Source organism: Ambystoma mexicanum, chromosome 2q (assembly GCF_040938575.1).
Source record: "Ambystoma mexicanum isolate Mex_15411 chromosome 2q, UKY_AmexF1_1, whole genome shotgun sequence".
NCBI lineage: Eukaryota > Metazoa > Chordata > Amphibia > Caudata > Ambystomatidae > Ambystoma > Ambystoma mexicanum.
Window position 1 is genome coordinate 1,186,399,392 of NC_090924.1, and position 22,472 is coordinate 1,186,421,863.

Genomic DNA, 22,472 nt, shown 5'->3' on the forward strand with positions numbered 1-22,472 from the left:
AATAGATCACTCTATTGTGTACTGAACGATTACAAATGGCGTATTTGAACACTGTCTAGCGATCATGAGTAACTAGCAGGGTCTGAAATGACAAACTCTGCTGTGTGAACAATGTTAGTGTGGCTTAGGAATCCCTGATGTACTCGCTATTCTGTCCAGCTGTCACAGGAGGTTAAGAGGAATACGCGCTGCCTATGGTATGATCCCATGCATTGCATTTGGTATGATCCGATGAGGATTGGGTCAGGTTAGCACTAGATGAGTATGAGGATATGTGGTGAAAACAGAATGCCGGTCAGAATATGCAAATGTGTGCACAAGCCCATGACAATTAGGAATGAGATGTCTTTGAATCTGGGTGGCCTCGCACATTTGTGGACACCTGTTAGGCTGCTGTGCCTTCATGATTACAGTTATGCTTCACTATTTACTTGCTTTGAATCATGGATTTTGTATTGGAGGGTTACAATCTATTTGCACATTAACCACCGTCCATAGCCCGAAGTATCAGCAGAGGGTACCTTCAATTTAAAATAGAGTATAACTAGAAAGAGAGCATTGCGCAAAATGCATGCATTGTTTGCATGTGTGTATGTGCAAGGATGAAACATGTCCAAATAATCGAATACCCGCTATTTGCTTAGTGGTGGCCAAGCCTTAAACTTTACAAACACGTGCTGAAAGTGTTGGAAACAATATACATAGCTTGATGAAATACATATTGTAAACAAAGAGAATTCCAAAAATAACCCGATTCTATTAAACATAAACATGGGAGCCCTTATTTGGACCATGATGGCTTAGCAGTATGGAGCAAAGTAACTTGGTTACCGCATATCTGTCTGTTATACCATCATTTAGAAATTAAACATGGGCTCATTTATGCATTAATACTCAAAGGGTTATGCTTACAAATGCATGCAGTAAATCTTTCTACTACTTATACTGGATGCGTACTACAGACCATGGACATCATTATATTACATTACACCACAGAGCAACATGTGCACACTATTCTTGCAATACGTGTGTACCAGGACAATGTTTGCCATAGTGCATATATGCGTATGATATGATGACATGATATATGTTATGATTTGAAAAGTCATTTACAACGAGACTGGTATGAACACACATTTATTTCCCTGTTTCAAACATACATTGGAGGAGTATATATTTGCGAAACCTCTACATTTTGACCTCGTAATGTCAAGTTAATTGTGCCTAGTTACTTACCTATTTTATGAGAATCATTTGAAATGCTAGCTGCACACAATTCTCCTAGTGTATATCATAGATTCTTTGAATCAATTCATTAAGCATCACTTTTCATCAGCCTGCTATTCGGCGGGGACCCGTTACAGGTGGACTAGGCAGGTCCCTGCCGCTGCATTTTCATCATTTGCACAACAGAGTGCAAAAGATAGGGCAAACGTGCATGCCATCTTTTGCCCTCACCATTTGCCCCCAGCGTTTAACATGGCAAATGATAACGCTGCCTGCCATGCAAACATGGTAGACAGCATTAAGAATGGATCCCTATAAAGCTGGCGGACTCCCGAGGGATCCCCAACATTTGTACCGTCATGAAAATGCGTTCAGTCACAAATGCAGAACGGCCGCAACTTTAATGAGAGGCGTACAATCCTTAGGCAAGCCTTTTATGCCATGTATTTACGTTATAGATCGTGGAGAATGAAGCCCACCATGTGCAGTGAGTGCATGTCATCATTTGCCTATGAATTCCGATCTGAACATAATAGAGGTCGTTGGATGCCACTGATCCAATTCAGATTAAAAAAAACAGTGTCCATTGGAAGAAATCAACAACCCCCTGTGGACATAAAGCAACTCTAATTGACATCATCAAGAGCGTTCAATAGCTTTTTTTGTAATTTCGTTTAAAAGGTGCACCAAGTTTGTAATACTTTATAAAAAATAAGCTTATTCTTTGTGCTTCCGGTCCAATCGCCACTTTAATAAAGACTCTTTATTTTAGTTTTGTACGTTATAAGTAATCCGGCATACTATTTTATTTTGCAGTATGCCCAAATGAATATTGCAAAAATGGAGGAACATGTTTCATTCTTAACGGAGTTCCCTTGTGCCGGTAAGATTTACAGTAACAATGTTTTGCTTTTTACGTGGATGACAGTTAACTCCATGCATGTGTGTTTCAACTAATGTTGCTCTCTCTCTGATGCCAGATACAGTTAGGTTATAGTGGCAGAATATGAATGACACCTTATCAGAGCATACTTTAAGGGCAGAAAGAAATCCATCTATCTAGATCAAGAACACGATTGAGTAGAAGGATGGTTTTGGTAACTTTGCATGCATGGGCATTTTTAAGTGGACTGAAATGAGATTTATTTTCACCTTTCACATTACAAACATTCGGCTGGTAGGGTAACTCCTGATTAAATACAAAACAATGATTTCCATTTTCTTGTAGAAACATGTTTTTTGTGTGATATGTATCGTAAAGCACATGATGGGTAAGACCATTGTACATTGTTTTGTACACATACAGAAAGAAAATTACTTCTCTCTAAAGAAAACTACCATTTGACAACAATATAAAATAGTGAGCACCGCACATAGGTGTGGGATGTTTTTTGTGAGCACAGGAGGGCACTGCCTAAAACCACCATTGGGCTACACACACAGTAGCCTGAAACCATTGGGAATGGCAATGCTGATTGCCAAAAAGCAACTCAGAACTGTGGGGAATTCATTTTCTTAATCCCAAAAATGGTTGCATTACCAGTACTCACCACTATCAGAAAGCCGGCGTTTTAAAACCACCAGACTTTTGTGTAAAACTGAACAAATGAAACAAAACCAGACCAAGGAAAGACTTGCTAAGAGATGGATACAATGTAAAACTATATTCTGAAATGACTTGAAGGAAGTAATTATTTAATGTATAGGTAAAAAATTGTCAGTTTGATTTGAATGTAGAAAACTGGGAACAAAAAGTGACATTTAGCTGAAACCTGGCTTAATGAAACTGAATTCTGCCTGACAACTACCCCCGACAGGAGTTGAAACTGGATCAACAGCCACTCTTCCCAGGCCTAGCTGCATCCTGCTGCCACTTGCCAAAAGGAGTTGACACCTCTCTGATTAGATTAGGGGTGGAGCACCTGGGAACTGGAAGGGACCGAACAATGCAACTTCCTTGACTCAGGCAAATGTTATATTGGGGGCGTCATAAAATAGCTTCCTCTTGGGAGAAACTGGGGGGCAGCTGTGCCTCTGTGAACAAGCTGGCTTGGGGGAAGTGGATAAACCAGTTATTCCATAATGTGATGTGGGAAGCCACACCCGTTTTTGACAAGGGCATAATTTAAAAAAAAGATGGATAATTCATAGTACAGACTTGTCAGAATTATATAAGTAATACCATTATTCTTGTGATTTTTCGGTGCACATTTTAAGAGGCGTTAGGACTCTGTGGTGTATTCTGGGGGGTTGCTAGCGGAAAATAGGGTCTTACTCCAAATGTCTGCATGTTAAAAATCTGACACTTCATCAATTAATGTCCATACTCCTTGCGCACATGTGTGTAATATTGGGTAAATGTCCGATATTGCAAAACCAGTTAAAAAGTGCAAAATGTTGTCATTTTTGAATGCAAGCCCCCAGGAAGATCAGAGGCGGACAAGCATGGACCATAATGAATATATAATGTGTACATGTAATTTCAACAAATTGTGTATCTGGGAAAGAAGTATTTGAATCAAATATAGATTTGTGGGCAAACTGACCAGGGGAGGATCCTCTGACCCATAAAGAGACCTCATCATGATGACAATCCATTTCCTTCCCCAATCATGGAAGAGAGGAGAGAATTGGTCCAATGACAAGTAGAGAGGGGCAGGCTTAGATAGGCCCAGGCACACACCCATTTTCAAAACACATAAAAAGAGACTGCTGGGACAGGTAGAGACATTCAATTCCATTTGCTGCGGAGCATGCTGACCGACGACTTCACTTCCAGAGATCCAGACTTCAAATCCATCAATCTCCAGAACCTGTAGCAGAAATTAACTCCAGAATTTGTAGCAGAGAGGCCTGAATCCACCAGCTGAATCCTCCTCAGCAGGCCTCAAAACTAACCAAACTATTCAACAGCGAGCTGTTTGAATTTTTGCCGAGAATTTTTGCAAGAACCTGTAGCAGTACCCAGAAAGCAGTGTTACATCCAGAATCCAGAGAGGATAGACCAGCAGAGCAGAGCTGACCCAGAATATGAATGACACCTTATCAGAGCATACTTTAAGGGCAGAAAGAAATCCATCTATCTAGAGCAAGAACACAATTGACTAGAAGGATGGTTTTGGTAACTTTGCATGCATGGGCATTTTTAAGTGGACTGAAATGAGATTTATTTTCACCTTTCACATTACAAACATTCGGCTGGTAGGGTAACTCCTGATTAAATGCAAAACAATGATTTCCATTTTCTTGTAGAAACATGTTTTTTGTGTGATATGTATCGTAAAGCACATGACGGGTAAGACCATTGTACATTGTTTTGTAAAAATACAGAAAGAAAATTACTTCTCTCTAAAGAAAACTACCATTTGACAACAATATAAAATAGTGAGCACTGCACATAGGTGTGGGATGTTTTTACCCATGCATCCAAGCCTTACCATAAAACTGTGCAGTACTGGCAAGGAAAACATCATGATGGCCAGAACTCCCCAGAGAGTGCACAGGGAAAACATGAAGAATAGGCTGCCACCCATATTTGCCTATGTTGTGAGCACAGGAGGGCACTGCCTAAAACCACAATTGGGCTACACACACAGTAGCCTGAAACCATTGGGAATGGCAATGCTGATTGCCAAAAAGCAACTCAGAACTGTGGGGAATTCATTTTCTTAATCCCAAAAATGGTTGCATTACCAGTACTCACCACTATCAGAAAGCCAGTGTTTTAAAACCACCAGAATTTTGTGTAAAACTGAACAAATGAAACAAAACCAGACCAAGGAAAGACTTGCTAAGAGGTGGATACAATGTAAAACTATATTCTGAAATGACTTGAAGGAAGTAATTATTTAATGTATAGGTAAAACATTGTCAGTTTGATTTGAATGTAGAAAACTGGGAACAAAAAGTGACATTTAGCTGAAACCTGGCTTAATGAAACTGAATTCTGCCTGACAACTACCCCCGACAGGAGTTGAAACTGGATCAACAGCCACTCTTCCCAGGCCTAGCTGCATCCTGCTGCCCCTTGCCAAAAGGAGTTGACACCTCTCTGATTAGATTAGGGGTGGAGCACCTGGGAACTGGAAGGGACCGAACAATGCAACTTCCTTGACTCAGGCAAATGTTATATTGGGGGCGTCGTAAAATAGCTTCCTCTTGGGAGAAACTGGGGGGCAGCTGTGCCTCTGTGAACAAGCTGGCTTGGGGGAAGTGGATAAACCAGTTATTCCATCATGTGATGTGGGAAGCCACACCCCTTTTTGACCAGGGCATAATTTTAAAAAAGATGGATAATTCATAGTACGGACTTGTCAGAATTATATAAGTAATACCATTATTCTTGAGATTTTTCGGTGCACATTTTAAGAGGCGTTAGGACTCTGTGGTGTATTCTGGGAGGTTTCTAGCGGAAAATAGGGTCTTACTCCAAATGTCTGCATGTTAAAAATCTGACACTTCATCAATTAATGTCCATACTCCTTGCGCACATGTGTGTAATTATGGGTAAATGTCCGATATTGCAAAACCAGTTAAAAAGAGCAAAATGTTGTCATTTTTTAATGCAAGCCCCCAGGAAGATCAGAGGCGGACAAGTATGGACCATAAGGAATATATAATGTGTACATGTAATTTCAACAAATTGTGTATCTGGGAAAGATGTATTTGAATCAAATATAGATTTGTGGGCAAACTGACCAGGGGAGGATCCTCTGGCCCATAAACAGACCTCATCATGATGACAATCCATTTCCTTCCCCCAATCATGGGAGAGGGGAGAATTGGGCCAATGACAAGTAGAGAGGGGCAGGCTTAGCTAGGCCCAGGCACACACCCATTTTCAAAACACATAAAAAGAGACTGCTGGGACAGGTAGAGACATTCAATTCCATTTGCTGCGGAGCATGCTGACCGATGACTTCACATCCAGAGATCCAGACTTCAAATCCATCAATCTCCAGAACCTTTAGCAGAAATTAACTCCAGAATTTGTAGCAGAGAGGCCTGAATCCACCAGCTGAATCCTCTTCAGCAGGCCTCAAAACTAACCAAATTATTCAACAGCCGGGCAAGCTGTTTGAATTTTTGCCGAGAATTTTTGCAAGAACCTGTAGCAGTACCCAGAAAGCAGTGTTACATCCAGAATCCAGAGAGGATAGACCAGCAGAGCAGAGCTGACCCAGAATATGAATGACACCTTATAAGAGCATACTTTAAGGGCAGAAAGAAATCCATCTATCTAGACCAAGAACACGATTGACTAGAAGGATGGTTTTGGTAACTTTGGATGGATTGGTATTTTTAAGTGGACTGAAATGAGATTTATTTTCACCTTTCACATTACAAACATTCGGCTGGTAGGGTAACTCCTGATTAAATGCAAAACAATGATTTCCATTTTCTTGTAGAAACATGTTTTTTGTGAGATATGTATCGTAAAGCACATGACGGGTAAGACCATTGTACATTGTTTTGTAAAAATACAGCAAGAAAATTACTTCTCTCTAAAGAAAACTACCATTTGACAACAAAATAAAATAGTGAGCACCGTACTTAGGTGTGGGATGTTTTTTATGAGCACAGGAGGACACTGCCTAAAACCACCATTTGGTTACACACACAGTAGCCTGAAACCATTGGGAATGGCAATGCTGATTGCCAAAAAGCAACTCAGAACTGTGGGGAATTCATTTTCTTAATCCCAAAAATGGTTGCATTACCAGTACTCACCACTATCAGAAAGCCGGCGTTTTAAAACCACCAGACTTTTGTGTAAAACTGAACAAATGAAACAAAACCAGACCAAGGAAAGACTTGCTAAGGGGTGGATACAATGTAAAACTATATTCCGAAATGACTTGAAGGAAGTAATTATTTAATGTATAGGTAAAAAATTGTCAGTTTGATTTCAATGTAGAAAACTGGGAACAAAAAGTGACATTTAGCTGAAACCTGGCTTAATGAAACTGAATTCTGCCTGACAACTAACCCCGACAGGAGTTGAAACTGGATCAACAGCCACTCTTCCCAGGCCTAGCTGCATCCTGCTGCCACTTGCCAAAAGGAGTTGACACCTCTCTGATTAGATTAGGGGTGGAGCACCTGGGAACTGGAAGGGACCGAACAATGCAACTTCCTTGACTCAGGCAAATGTTATATTGGGGGCGTCATAAAATAGCTTCCTCTTGGGAGAAACTGGGGGGCAGCTGTGCCTCTGTGAACAAGCTGGCTTGGGGGAAGTGGATAAACCAGTTATTCCATAATGTGATGTGGGAAGCCACACCCGTTTTTGACCAGGGCATAATTTAAAAAAAGATGGATAATTCATAGTACAGACTTGTCAGAATTATATAAGTAATACCATTATTCTTGTGATTTTTCGGTGCACATTTTAAGAGGCGTTAGGACTCTGTGGTGTATTCTGGGGGGTTGCTAGCGGAAAATAGGGTCTTACTCCAAATGTCTGCATGTTAAAAATCTGACACTTCATCAATAAATGTCCATACTCCTTGCGCACATGTGTGTAATATTGGGTAAATGTCCGATATTGCAAAACCAGTTAAAAAGTGCAAAATGTTGTCATTTTTGAATGCAAGCCCCCAGGAAGATCAGAGGCGGACAAGCATGGACCATAATGAATATATAATGTGTACATGTAATTTCAACAAATTGTGTATCTGGGAAAGAAGTATTTGAATCAAATATAGATTTGTGGGCAAACTGACCAGGGGAGGATCCTCTGACCCATAAAGAGACCTCATCATGATGACAATCCATTTCCTTCCCCAATCATGGAAGAGAGGAGAGAATTGGGCCAATGACAAGTAGAGAGGGGCAGGCTTAGATAGGCCCAGGCACACACCCATTTTCAAAACACATAAAAAGAGACTGCTGGGACAGGTAGAGACATTCAATTCCATTTGCTGCGGAGCATGCTGACCGACGACTTCACATCCAGAGATCCAGACTTCAAATCCATCAATCTCCAGAACCTGTAGCAGAAATTAACTCCAGAATTTGTAGCAGAGAGGCCTGAATCCACCAGCTGAATCCTCCTCAGCAGGCCTCAAAACTAACCAAACTATTCAACAGCGAGCTGTTTGAATTTTTGCCGAGAATTTTTGCAAGAACCTGTAGCAGTACCCAGAAAGCAGTGTTACATCCAGAATCCAGAGAGGATAGACCAGCAGAGCAGAGCTGACCCAGAATATGAATGACACCTTATCAGAGCATACTTTAAGGGCAGAAAGAAATCCATCTATCTAGAGCAAGAACACAATTGACTAGAAGGATGGTTTTGGTAACTTTGCATGCATGGGCATTTTTAAGTGGACTGAAATGAGATTTATTTTCACCTTTCACATTACAAACATTCGGCTGGTAGGGTAACTCCTGATTAAATGCAAAACAATGATTTCCATTTTCTTGTAGAAACATGTTTTTTGTGTGATATGTATCGTAAAGCACATGACGGGTAAGACCATTGTACATTGTTTTGTAAAAATACAGAAAGAAAATTACTTCTCTCTAAAGAAAACTACCATTTGACAACAATATAAAATAGTGAGCACTGCACATAGGTGTGGGATGTTTTTACCCATGCATCCAAGCCTTACCATAAAACTGTGCAGTACTGGCAAGGAAAACATCATGATGGCCAGAACTCCCCAGAGAGTGCACAGGGAAAACATGAAGAATAGGCTGCCACCCATATTTGCCTATGTTGTGAGCACAGGAGGGCACTGCCTAAAACCACAATTGGGCTACACACACAGTAGCCTGAAACCATTGGGAATGGCAATGCTGATTGCCAAAAAGCAACTCAGAACTGTGGGGAATTCATTTTCTTAATCCCAAAAATGGTTGCATTACCAGTACTCACCACTATCAGAAAGCCAGTGTTTTAAAACCACCAGAATTTTGTGTAAAACTGAACAAATGAAACAAAACCAGACCAAGGAAAGACTTGCTAAGAGGTGGATACAATGTAAAACTATATTCTGAAATGACTTGAAGGAAGTAATTATTTAATGTATAGGTAAAACATTGTCAGTTTGATTTGAATGTAGAAAACTGGGAACAAAAAGTGACATTTAGCTGAAACCTGGCTTAATGAAACTGAATTCTGCCTGACAACTACCCCCGACAGGAGTTGAAACTGGATCAACAGCCACTTTTCCCAGGCCTAGCTGCATCCTGCTGCCCCTTGCCAAAAGGAGTTGACACCTCTCTGATTAGATTAGGGGTGGAGCACCTGGGAACTGGAAGGGACCGAACAATGCAACTTCCTTGACTCAGGCAAATGTTATATTGGGGGCGTCGTAAAATAGCTTCCTCTTGGGAGAAACTGGGGGGCAGCTGTGCCTCTGTGAACAAGCTGGCTTGGGGGAAGTGGATAAACCAGTTATTCCATCATGTGATGTGGGAAGCCACACCCCTTTTTGACCAGGGCATAATTTTAAAAAAGATGGATAATTCATAGTACGGACTTGTCAGAATTATATAAGTAATACCATTATTCTTGAGATTTTTCGGTGCACATTGTAAGAGGCGTTAGGACTCTGTGGTGTATTCTGGGAGGTTTCTAGCGGAAAATAGGGTCTTACTCCAAATGTCTGCATGTTAAAAATCTGACACTTCATCAATTAATGTCCATACTCCTTGCGCACATGTGTGTAATTTTGGGTAAATGTCCGATATTGCAAAACCAGTTAAAAAGAGCAAAATGTTGTCATTTTTTAATGCAAGCCCCCAGGAAGATCAGAGGCGGACAAGTATGGACCATAAGGAATATATAATGTGTACATGTAATTTCAACAAATTGTGTATCTGGGAAAGATGTATTTGAATCAAATATAGATTTGTGGGCAAACTGACCAGGGGAGGATCCTCTGGCCCATAAACAGACCTCATCATGATGACAATCCATTTCCTTCCCCCAATCATGGGAGAGGGGAGAATTGGGCCAATGACAAGTAGAGAGGGGCAGGCTTAGCTAGGTCCAGGCACACACCCATTTTCAAAACACATAAAAAGAGACTGCTGGGACAGGTAGAGACATTCAATTCCATTTGCTGCGGAGCATGCTGACCGATGACTTCACATCCAGAGATCCAGACTTCAAATCCATCAATCTCCAGAACCTTTAGCAGAAATTAACTCCAGAATTTGTAGCAGAGAGGCCTGAATCCACCAGCTGAATCCTCTTCAGCAGGCCTCAAAACTAACCAAATTATTCAACAGCCGGGCAAGCTGTTTGAATTTTTGCCGAGAATTTTTGCAAGAACCTGTAGCAGTACCCAGAAAGCAGTGTTACATCCAGAATCCAGAGAGGATAGACCAGCAGAGCAGAGCTGACCCAGAATATGAATGACACCTTATAAGAGCATACTTTAAGGGCAGAAAGAAATCCATCTATCTAGACCAAGAACACGATTGACTAGAAGGATGGTTTTGGTAACTTTGGATGGATTGGTATTTTTAAGTGGACTGAAATGAGATTTATTTTCACCTTTCACATTACAAACATTCGGCTGGTAGGGTAACTCCTGATTAAATGCAAAACAATGATTTCCATTTTCTTGTAGAAACATGTTTTTTGTGAGATATGTATCGTAAAGCACATGACGGGTAAGACCATTGTACATTGTTTTGTAAAAATACAGCAAGAAAATTACTTCTCTCTAAAGAAAACTACCATTTGACAACAAAATAAAATAGTGAGCACCGTACTTAGGTGTGGGATGTTTTTTATGAGCACAGGAGGGCACTGCCTAAAACCACCATTGGGCTACACACACAGTAGCCTGAAACCATTGGGAATGGCAATGCTGATTGCCAAAAAGCAACTCAGAACTGTGGGGAATTCATTTTCTTAATCCCAAAAATGGTTGCATTACCAGTACTCACCACTATCAGAAAGCCGGCGTTTTAAAACCACCAGACTTTTGTGTAAAACTGAACAAATGAAACAAAACCAGACCAAGGAAAGACTTGCTGAGAGGTGGATACAATGTAAAACTATATTCTGAAATGACTTGAAGGAAGTAATTATTTAATGTATAGGTAATAAATTGTCAGTTTGATTTGAATGTAGAAAACTGGGAACAAAAAGTCACATTTAGCTGAAACCTGGCTTAATGAAACTGAATTCTCCCTGACAACTACCCCCGACAGGAGTTGAAACTGGATCAACAGCCACTCTTCCCAGGCCTAGCTGCATCCTGCTGCCCCTTGCCAAAAGGAGTTGACACCTCTCTGATTAGATTAGGGGTGGAGCACCTGGGAACTGGAAGGGACCGAACAATGCAACTTCCTTGACTCAGGCAAATGTTATATTGGGGGTGTCGTAAAATAGCTTCCTCTTGGGAGAAACTGGGGGGCAGCTGTGCCTCTGTGAACAAGCTGGCTTGGGGGAAGTGGATAAACCAGTTATTCCACCATGTGATGTGGGAAGCCACACCCCTTTTTGACCAGGGCATAATTCAAAAAAAGATGGATAATTCATAGTACGGACTTGTCAGAATTATTTAAGTAATACCATTATTCTTGAGATTTTTCGGTGCACATTTTAAGAGGCGTTAGGGCCCTGTGGTATATTCTGGGGGGTTGCTAGCGGAAAATAGGGTCTTACTGCAAATGTCTGCATGTTAAAAATCTGACACTTCATCAATTAATGTCCATACTCCTTGCGCACATGTGTGTAATTTTGGGTAAATGTCCGATATTGCAAAACCAGTTAAAAAGCGCAAAATGTTGTCATTTTTTAATGCAAGCCCCCAGGAAGATCAGAGGCGGACAAGCTTGGACCATAAGGAATATATAATGTGTACATGTAATTTCAACAAATTGTGTATCTGGGAAAGATGTATTTGAATCAAATATAGATTTGTGGGCAAACTGACCAGGGGAGGATCCTCTGACCCATAAACAGACCTCATCATGATGACAATCCATTTCCTTCCCCCAATCATGGGAGAGGGGAGAATTGGGCCAATGACAAGTAGAGAGGGGCAGGCTTAGCTAGGCCCAGGCACACACCCATTTTCAAAACACATAAAAAGAGACTGCTGGGACAGGTAGAGACATTCAATTCCATTTGCTGCGGAGCATGCTGACCGACGACTTCACATCCAGAGATCCAGACTTCAAATCCATCAATCTCCAGAAACTGTAGCAGAAATTAACTCCAGAATTTGTAGCAGAGAGGCCTGAATCCACCAGCTGAATCCTCTTCAGCAGGCCTCAAAACTAACCAAACTATTCAACAGCCGGGCGAGCTGTTTCAATTTTTGCTCAGAATTTTTGCAAGAACCTGTAGCAGTACCCAGAAAGCAGTGTTACATCCAGAATCCAGAGAGGCTAGACCAGCAGAGCAGAGCTGACCCAGATCGCTGTGAGCAGAACCGGTGCCTGATTGAACCGCCAAGCCGACAGAACGGCAGCCGGACGTGTTGACCAGATCCGTGACGAGGCCTAGTTCAAATTTATATTGTGTGTACCTAGCAGAACTGTGCAGAACCAATCTCTTAGTTAAAATAATCTAATCCAAACTATTTTAACCTAAGTAGAACTGCCTCCTAGAAACCTTGCCATATGTCATTTTTAAAGCTGCACAACTGTCACCTGTCAATTCTGCAGCTGCAAGCTGTCACTTGCCATTTTGAGTTTACTATAAATCCAAAAAACTTCCTTTATTTAATTGTCCGTTTGGGCTAGGAACGAAATGTAACTTTCATCTGAAAGCTTAGAATCTAGGCTTTCCAACGAACCTAGAACCGACTTCCTACTCCCTATACTTTTCCCGTAATCTCGAGACACGCACTCACGAAATTTACCACGATTTGCGATTTGGCCCGATTTCTTCATCTGTAGAAATCAGCAGCTTTTTGCTTCTCTTTGCTAAAATTCGTTTGCAATCTGCTAATCATTCATAGAGTATTGTTAAAGTGAGCCTGAACTAATATAAAGTAGCCATCACCTACCCTGAACCTTTAGAGGGAATTAAAAGCAATTTTAGCACCTATTCTATACCTTGCAAACCACATTAAAGTAATTCGCCTGTGTTTAAAACTCATCCCTGTTTTCCCTAAGCTTGCTGGGAGAACTGGAACTGTGTATTGCATTATAGAGTGTGATTTGTTGGGATTCTTGAAGACTGTGTGCTCTCCTTCCATTTCTGGTATTGCATAGGGGGGGAGTGAATTGTCAAAAGAAAAAGTGATCATATTGCCTTTTGCTAAAATCATAACAAGTTATTTCTGTACTGCATTTTATTCCACCTTGCGTTTCCTTGAACCATATAAAGCATTCTTTCCCACCTTGTTCTTCTGTTCCTATATATAGTTACCTCTTGCTGATTACTGCTCATATTCACAAGTGTAATATCCATTATCAATTTATTTATAGAAGTGTGATATATATATATATTGTTTAAATTTTCAAATAAACCTTTTAATTTGCAAAACAAACCTACTTCTTGGCTCAGTGGGGTCAGGGGGATTCTAAGAGGGGGGTGTTATACAAGGGTTATCATCCAGAGTACTGAACTGGATATAAAAATACATCAATAAGGGTTTTCCTCAGCATCCCAGACCAGGCATTGACTTAGCTGTAGTGTTGATTGAATATCGCTTACATAGGCACTTGAAGAATAGAAAAGGACTAGAAGTCCAATGTCAACAGATGCTGAAAGCATACTGTTGAATCTAGTAGATACTCAATGGAAATGTTTTGCACGCTATATTCTTAGCAACAATTGTGATCACTGTGAATGAGGGTGTTGTCCCTATGGTGATCAAAACAGATCTTTTGAACGTTACACTTATGACTGTACCCCATTCTGTCTTGTTTTGTTTAACTCAAGTCCACATCTATTGTAAACATCTGCATGCTTCCCTTATATAAGACTTGGTGCATATTTCATCAATGCCCACAGCAGACAAGCCAACACCGTCCTCAGTTTGAGCATGAACCATTGCAGCATTATCCAATAGAGGTACAGACAATATAAGAACAGTTGTCATTCCACAACACACTTAATAGAATGCCCACGTTAAGGTACAGATATTCTAATGGTTATTCTGAAAAAAGCAGAGTAACATTGTTAGTGGAAAACATCATTTCCATTAATGAACTTAAACAATAAACTGTAACTTAGACACTCTGTAGTTTGCACGAGGGTATATACCAAGACTGCAAGACTGCACCAAGAATGTAGTCAAACAATTATAAGTTGTGCTGAATAAAGCAGCCTGATTAATACTGGAAATCCTATATGAATACCAAATCATATCAGCACTAACATAGCCTTTCATTGTTTCTTTGGGACCAAAGGTTGACATTGAAAAATCACAGCCTCATCCAACGAGCTTCCTTAATGCCATTCATATTTCACCAAATTCAACCTGTCAACAGCATTTACGTTCTCTTCAACCTAAAGTAGTCAAATCTTTAACTCTATAATATCAAGAACCCAAGCACAATGTTATCAGCAGAAATACATTTTTTCTGGGAGAAGCTTCCACAAGTCTTTAATCATCATTAGTACCCGGCGTGCCGAGCTACGGGAAACATTGAACATGGATTGGCTCAATTGCGAGCATTAGGACAGTGTAATCCCATTTATGCATTAATGTGCATCTCGTTCCAGGTCTCAAAGCCTCCTCACTCACCTCCCCATGCATTACTATGGATCAACTTGGCCCAAAATGGCGCCCTTTTGATCTGTAGTAATAAATAAGTATGTGTGTTCTAGTCTTTCTAGAACTAACGTGTACTGCAGCGGCCACCTTTTCAAACGGCAAAACAAATGACAATTGAAAAATATAAGAACATCATTAGTATCCCAGGGTTAAAAATCCCGGAAAACTAATGCCAATAAGAACTTCGGTGGCAGGCCATTACTGCCTAATGGTAATGCCCCGGGGCCTTCGTTAAGGCATGAGCATATAACTATGGGCCCCAGGGGCATTACCTTGGGTGGTAAGGGTCCGGCGGCTTGGTGCTTATTGACACAATAACACCTAAGAAGGTTATAGAGAAAACAGAAATGTGAACTTTCAAAACTGCTCCCATAGTCAGATCATTGTTTTGGCAAGGCGCACTTAGGACTCAAAATCCCCTGCTCCGCTATTGGCTCTTATCAAGCATAAGGGACTAATGAATGTAAATCTTTAATGCTAAGCAAATATGCTATTTTAAGCAATCAAATGAGCTATTCTTATGCTATGCAAGCAGTATGTCATAATTTACAGCTATTGTGTATGACTTAAAGAACCCCCTATTGTACATTACTAAGGACAATGCAAGTCACTGAGGAGTCATTGTAATAAATGGCCGGACTGTCATCTCCTTTAATAATTGGTCTCCTGTTGACTCTACTGAAAAAGATTTCCAGTCGTTGACAAATATAACCAATGTGGAAAATGTTTGCACGAAAAAACACTAATATTGTATGCAGCTGGTAAAGATTTGTAAAAAAAAAATATTTAAAGCAGTTTCATGCCCTGCCTTTAGAAATAGTTTTTTGGCTTAAAATACGTGATCAAATGCTGATCGATTCTTGATTTCCTGTGTTAAACGTCTGCAGTGAAATATGGAAAACATACTATAATAAATAGTTCCATGGAAATCAGTGACTAACCCTCCAAATTCTGATAAAGGACAGGTTTTATAGGCACATCCACAGTGTTGGTTCATCAAATATATAGTTTATTGAAGTCTTTACTGTGTAAAGGATTGTCTATGTTCTAGCGTGTTTGTCCAAATCGCTATATAAACATTTTTCAGAGTTAGGAATATTGTCCTCTGAGTCCTAAATTCACTTTTTTTCTCACTTCCGATTAACTATTTTCCTGTTTGGAGCAATTGATAACATACTTACATTTGGTGTTCTTTTCTGTTACTTGAAATTTATGTTACCTTCTACCTGATTATTTAAAATTAACAAATTGTTCTGAAAATATGATTTCATTGTAAATATTTAAATGTTGCTCTATGATACTCAATTTTTAAGATCAGGTAAATCTTTTCCCCTCAACTAATTCTTAAACATTTCACAATCCATTTTCCACCCTGTGGACCACTGCATTTTTCGAGTCACTACATATTCGGTGGGATGTGGCATCTCCTCAAACTTGCTCATAGTTGCTAATTTTCGAGAAATACATTTACACAGAGGCCCTTCCCATGCTAAAATGAAGAAATATTGTGTGAATGTTGTTTAGTGTTTTTCCATTTATAAGGATAAAATAGGCTACTTGTTCCCAATCTGCGCCCAATCTGCGGTGCACAACTCTGTCGATTCATGGAATCGAATGTGCAGCACTTGTCCTGGACTTGTGTGGATTTCACGCTGACCTGGCATGCTTATGCGAGCCGACAAGGGCCTTGCGCTATACTCTGAGCAGTGGGTAGTGTCAGAATCCTGAAGTTGTTTCCCTGTCTAAACCTTGTGACTCTGTCATCCAGGTGGCCAGGGCACGGCCATTGTTATTGGTTCCAGTTACAGGGGGGAGTAGACCAGTGAGGGAGGATCAACTGGGTGGGGGGGGTCCTTGAGGAGTGGGACACTGACAGGTGAGATGTGATATTCCCCTACTGTTAACAGCTTTTCCCCCTCCTCTCACGTACAACATTCAACACAACAGCCTCCACCCTTTTCGAACACAAGAAGGTTTGCACAACACAAAGGACAACAGACTTACGCCAGAGCAGTTTACCTGACATGTCCCAATAAAAGGGTCAGGCAAAGTCAGGCAATTGATCAGAATCTCACACACCTGCCAGCCTTTTCCCTTCCCCACAGGGATAAAAGCTGGAGCCAGAGAGCACAGTACGAGCATGGCAAACAATACGACGAGAGGGCTAACCAGGCACGGCAGTTCAAACAAAGGAGAAAGACAGCAGGTATTGAGAGGGTAGAGAGGAGCGATGTGACCTTACCCTTTTCAGCCCAGACCCGCAGAACCTTCGAGGAAAACGCCTAAGACTGTGAACAATAGCACAAGTGTCTTGCAGCAGATATCAATGGTACTTGGGGCAAGCCTATGTTTATCAGCAGGAGCAATCGAAGTTCTCGTGACCATGGTAGCAGCATTGACTCTATTGAAAAGGAAAGCCAAGCGGTTCATCACATCCAGTGAGTCGAGAGGAGAGTCAATAAGAACTGAGCTGTGATATAATGATAATCGCAAAGTGGCAAATCTTGAACCAAGTTCGAGGAACTTTGAAAGAACTATAAAGTGTTAAGGGGAGACGAGCTGCAGGTCAATCCCCATCTGAGAGAAACTGCAGAAACCAGCAGGCCAAAGGAGGGCCAGCGGAATAGGTCGAAGTGGTCATACACAGGGTCAAGCAACATCCCAGTACAATCAAAAGACTTTGATCTACAAACTGTGTGAAAGAAAGGGAAATTAATCCCACCAACATTGAATTGTGAATGTGAAGTAAGCAGGAGTGCACCCAACCAAGAGATGCTGATGAGAGGGGCAAAGTCTAAAGTCCGGAGAAACTGAGTGTTGACAGACGTAAGCCTGACAGAGGGATGTCCACTATGAACTGTTTGAAAAGGCATTGAGAAAACAAGCGAGGTGAAGCCCTCACCCAAGTATTTGCAGTCAAGAGGGGTCTGAGCCCGGCAGAGGGAGATCCGGGGGTGAAGCCATTACACAAGTGCCGCCAGCCAGGAGGGCTCCAAGCCCAGCAGAGGGAGATCCAGGGGTGATGCTCTCACCCAGTGTTAATTTAGAAAAGAACTGATACGTGAAACTGTGCTAAACAATAATGAAGGTTCAGCGCACGGAAGAAGGTGACCCAGGGATGAAGCCATCACCCCACATGAACAGTGGCTGAAAATTGAGAAGGGTCAGTGCCCAGAAGAGTGAGACCCAGGGGTGAAGCCATCACCCTACGTGAAATTGTGGTAAACATTTAAGAAGGGACAGCACCCAGAAGAGGGGGACCCAGGGGTGAACTCATCACCCGGCGAACATTGAAAACAAACTATAATTTTTTAAAGGAACTTTTGTTTTCTTAGCCGAACAGACTAGGCTCTTGAAGGCAAGATACTTTCAAGTGAACCGAGACTTGGACATCGATGGTCCTGAAAGCTGCCATTAGAACTGTCACCTCATGCCTGAGAAGCCAGAGACTGTACTGTGCTCCAAGATACCACCTTACCCTGTCCACAAAATGTGGGGAAGGGAGACCCCAGCTACCACATCCTGACATATTATTTGAGATCACTTCTTTCTTTTCTTGAAAACTATCCCACACCCTTTCCTTGTATTAGTTTGGCAAGAGTTTTCTTAGTATAGGCCCTTTTATTTGACACAACGCCAGTAGGACTGCCTTATTTTTCATTTGATGGTGGAAGCTTGCTCCCATCTTAGATTTAGGTTTAGAATGGGCATTTTCCCAACCTGCATACAGAATTCATTGTTCAATGCACACCCTTTAACTGTGATCACTTGTGTCTGTCTTACTTGCTGCCACCATGAGTTCCTCACAGTGGGAGTGGCCTGTGCAGAGGGCTGGTAAGGGGGAGGAACACCAGAAATGGGGACTGGCTTGCGAAGAAGTGGACATTCCGAGGGGCGGCCTACAGGCAGTCCCTTGCATGCCCACTATTGCATGGCAAGAAACATATTCTTGGAATTGATCGCACAACGTCTCGGCTGGGAAATGCCCATGCAAGTCCTTCATTGGATCCGCCACCTGAAGGCTGGCGTAAGTACACTTGCGGGTAAGATTTACAGCACGCAAGTGGGATAGCATGTCAGATTTCAGGGTGCATGTACTCAATCGGGGTTCTGATGTAAAGTAGGGGTGCACGTAAACTGTGTAGCAGGGTACAGGAATCTTTTATGTGGGTTTGCACGGACGTTTCCTGAGTTATTGCAGAGTTGCGAATTTTCATGCACATGTTGTCAGGGTGCCGGCATCAGTTATGGGGGATCCCGAGCAGGCTCCCCAAATTTCAGGCCTGCTTACAGAAGACCCCACCCACTGTTTGAAGGGTGCATGTATTCATGCCTGGGAGAGCACGCAAATGTAGCTGATCTGCCAGTTTCCTGCTTTGCGTGTGGGTGTCTCAGGGTTGTTCCAGCCGTGACTTGTGAATATGGTTACTTTGCGCCAACAATTCCATGAATACACTTTGTTTCTATGTTTCTTTCTGCATTCAGGCTTGCGCTGTGTCCTTTTCGGCATGCGGCTCTTGTGCAATATTTGTGCGAAATTCCATTAATCGGCCACTGAGTTTCTGATGCATTGTTACCAATCAAGGTAACTTCATTTTCCCCTTCTTAGTTTGACACACAAGATTTGTTGGACTTGTATGTTTGCAATTGAGCTACTATAAACATCTGTAGTTTACTAAAGTATTGGTTTATAACTTTGAAAAATTAGGGTTAGAATGATAATTTTCAGCACTATAGTGCATCCTTTGAAGGGTAATTGCAGATTGCCTATCATTTTAAGTTCTTTTTGGATTACTTTCATCTTCTGTTCATAATCCTTACAGTCCATTTTCAGTAAAACCATGGTCCACAATACAATTTTAACCACGTGCGTGTTCAAATTGTGGTATGGTATGAATATAATATCATTTAAACTGCTAATAGTCCAGTATTTTGTTAGTCTGATACTAGTTTGAAATACTCTATTGGTTTCTGAATAAGGACAATCTATATCGCCTGTGTATATATATGCATACGGTGGGTCTGTGGCTTAGTGGACTAATGCATCCACTGCAGTGGGCTGTTTCTGAACTCCTGATCACAGGTTCGGACCCCAGGCAGGTTCACTCAGCCCTTCATCCTGCCAAGGTCGATAAAATGAGTACCATTATGTTGGGTAACAATAAACATCTGTTATTAGCACCAAGATGCTACTTCGGGGGTAAATGTGAACTTTACAAATACACCTGTTATGCTATAACATTAGAATAATGAATGGTAATTTTTTGTAGCACCTGAGATTTACTCTAGAACAAAAATATGCATTTTCTGAATTTGCTTTGGAATGGTGTCATTGTGAAGGACATAAAATATAGATAGTTTAAGCCTTAAGTACTGAAGGTGTATATATGTGGCCTAACGGATACAGAAAATCTTTGAAGTTGTGCACTGAAGATGCTAAAAGATGTTAAAAAAAGTCTGTCTGCCCCACCTTCCCTTTCCATGGCGGCCATGTTGCTAAACGTTTTTCATTCCAACAACGGGAGGCCAAAAAACGTCCCGTTGTAGGAAGGAAACCCATTTTTTTTACCACCCCGGGTTGCCGCTTTGGTAACCCGGGGTGCTAATGGCCATAACACCCAATCCGGCCCGCCTGATCGGGTGTTAATGCCACAATAAACCTTCCAGAGTATCATACAGTGATGTGCTTGACAGTATTGATGACTTGCTGTATTGATGAGTTGCTACCCACAACAGTCAGACAGGACTTTGTGATAATCCACGAATCATTATCAATCTTAACATTGTAAATTATTATATTTTTTTTTTTGTGCAAATGCAACATTAAAGATTAGTAACAATTTCCTGTTTGACCATTATTGTGGGAGGGGTAGGTCTATTGTTTAGAAATCATATGGCCATGTTCTGTGAATTCTATGGAAAGGGAGGAGCATGTGTCCCATGACCAGCAGTACATGCATAGGGGGAGAATGAAGCATTTGCCATGAATACAAATAAAGGGCCAGCACATTGTAGAAGATAGGGAGTGGACGAGTAGTGGAGAAACAGAGAGCCAATATAGGCAGGACAGAGGAAGGAGCAGAGCTGGTGTATTGAAAGAGGAGGAGAATTCTTGCAAGGAAGACAAGTGAGTAAGCAGTGGAGTCCATCCCAAGAAGAGCAGAAGGAGAGGAGAGTGTATTATCCCTAGAAGACGAACGATCAGAGAATGAGATGGCTTGCTTATGCCTATAGGAGAATCAGATGGGAAAGACCCATTATCCCCAGTGAGAATAGACATAATGTTCTGGCCGGAGTGGGCTAAAAGAATTATGACAGCAGCCCTGGCCAAGAGTGTAGAGTGCAGTAAGAAATGACCAACACTCTAGCTTAGGGAAGGTCACAAAGAAGAGAGAATGATACTGTAGCCCAAAGCATAGTCCAGAGCAAAGGGGCTAAATCTCTGAACTAAGGTCATACACAAAATGAGTAGTTCCTTACCAAAGGGGAAAAGGGAAGCGACCACAAAGTGGGCAGAGAACAAAGGAAGAGCAGAAATTGCTCTAGGACGTGGCATTAAAAAAGGGGCAAATGCCTTGACTTAGAAGAAGGTGAAAAAAACCTAAGGAGTGCACAGAGGTAAAAAAGCCCTTGTTGAATATAAGTTTAATTCAATTGGATGGCACCTGGTTCAGAGCAATTCCCCAACCAATGCCATAAAAGTCCTGCACAATTTGGATTATTGTTAGGTTGTGTAAACGCCCTGCGAAATACTCATCTAACAAACTCATGCACAGCAATCCCACTCACACTCTCTGGGACAAGAAGCAAGCTGGTTTTCAATAACATATTTTATTAAGACTACTTGTCAATTGCAATTTTAGATAGGTTACTCCCCACTGTTAGGCAAAATCATATGCAGTACCATGTGGGAACACCACACACAATTAAGACTACAAGTGCAAGTACAAATTCACCTTTGGTACAAGCCTGTACTACACAGTAAAGTGGTAGCGATGGCTGAGCAGCCAGGCTTATCTCAAGAGTAAAGTGAGCAGTATCAGAAGTTACACAAAGGACAGCAAGTACTATGGTTCAAGCAAACACTGATTTAAGGTTTCTGAGTAAAAGAATATACATTGATTAACACCATCAGTTATACAACGGTTCACTAATGTAAAACATCAGAAAATCACAATCTTAATATACCACACAACACCCAATCAATTCTGGACAAGTTGAGCTCAACATGAAGTGTGAGCAAAATGCCAATCCAGCAATTTAAAAGGGAGGGAAAGGACACGTTTATCAAAAATCAACAACGCCAACAAGTAATAGGCAGGGCAATCTAGAAAAGGCTTACTACAACTAGGATTCAAATCAATAGGCCCGGGCCAATGTTAATGGTTCAGAGTCTTTGCAGAGGATGACACAGTTCAGAGTAGTTCGCGGTTATGTCTTTGCCAAGGGTTCAAATCGAAGTTGGTCGGAGGAAAAGTTATTCAAAAGAGTAGAGAAGGACAAGCCTGCGGAGAGGCGAAAGATTTCAAACACTTTCACCGC

General features: G+C 41.3%; 1 protein-coding gene across 1 annotated transcript in view; it reads left to right on the top strand.

The window, feature by feature from the left end:
- MALRD1 (MAM and LDL receptor class A domain containing 1) overlaps window positions 1-22,472 on the top strand; it is a 3,359,462-nt gene that overhangs the window by 2,674,285 nt on the left and 662,705 nt on the right. Inside the window, exon 39 of the mRNA XM_069646615.1 lies at window positions 2,044-2,110. Within this exon, the coding sequence (XP_069502716.1) occupies window positions 2,044-2,110 (67 nt within the window). The remainder of the gene's footprint in view (window positions 1-2,043; window positions 2,111-22,472) is intronic.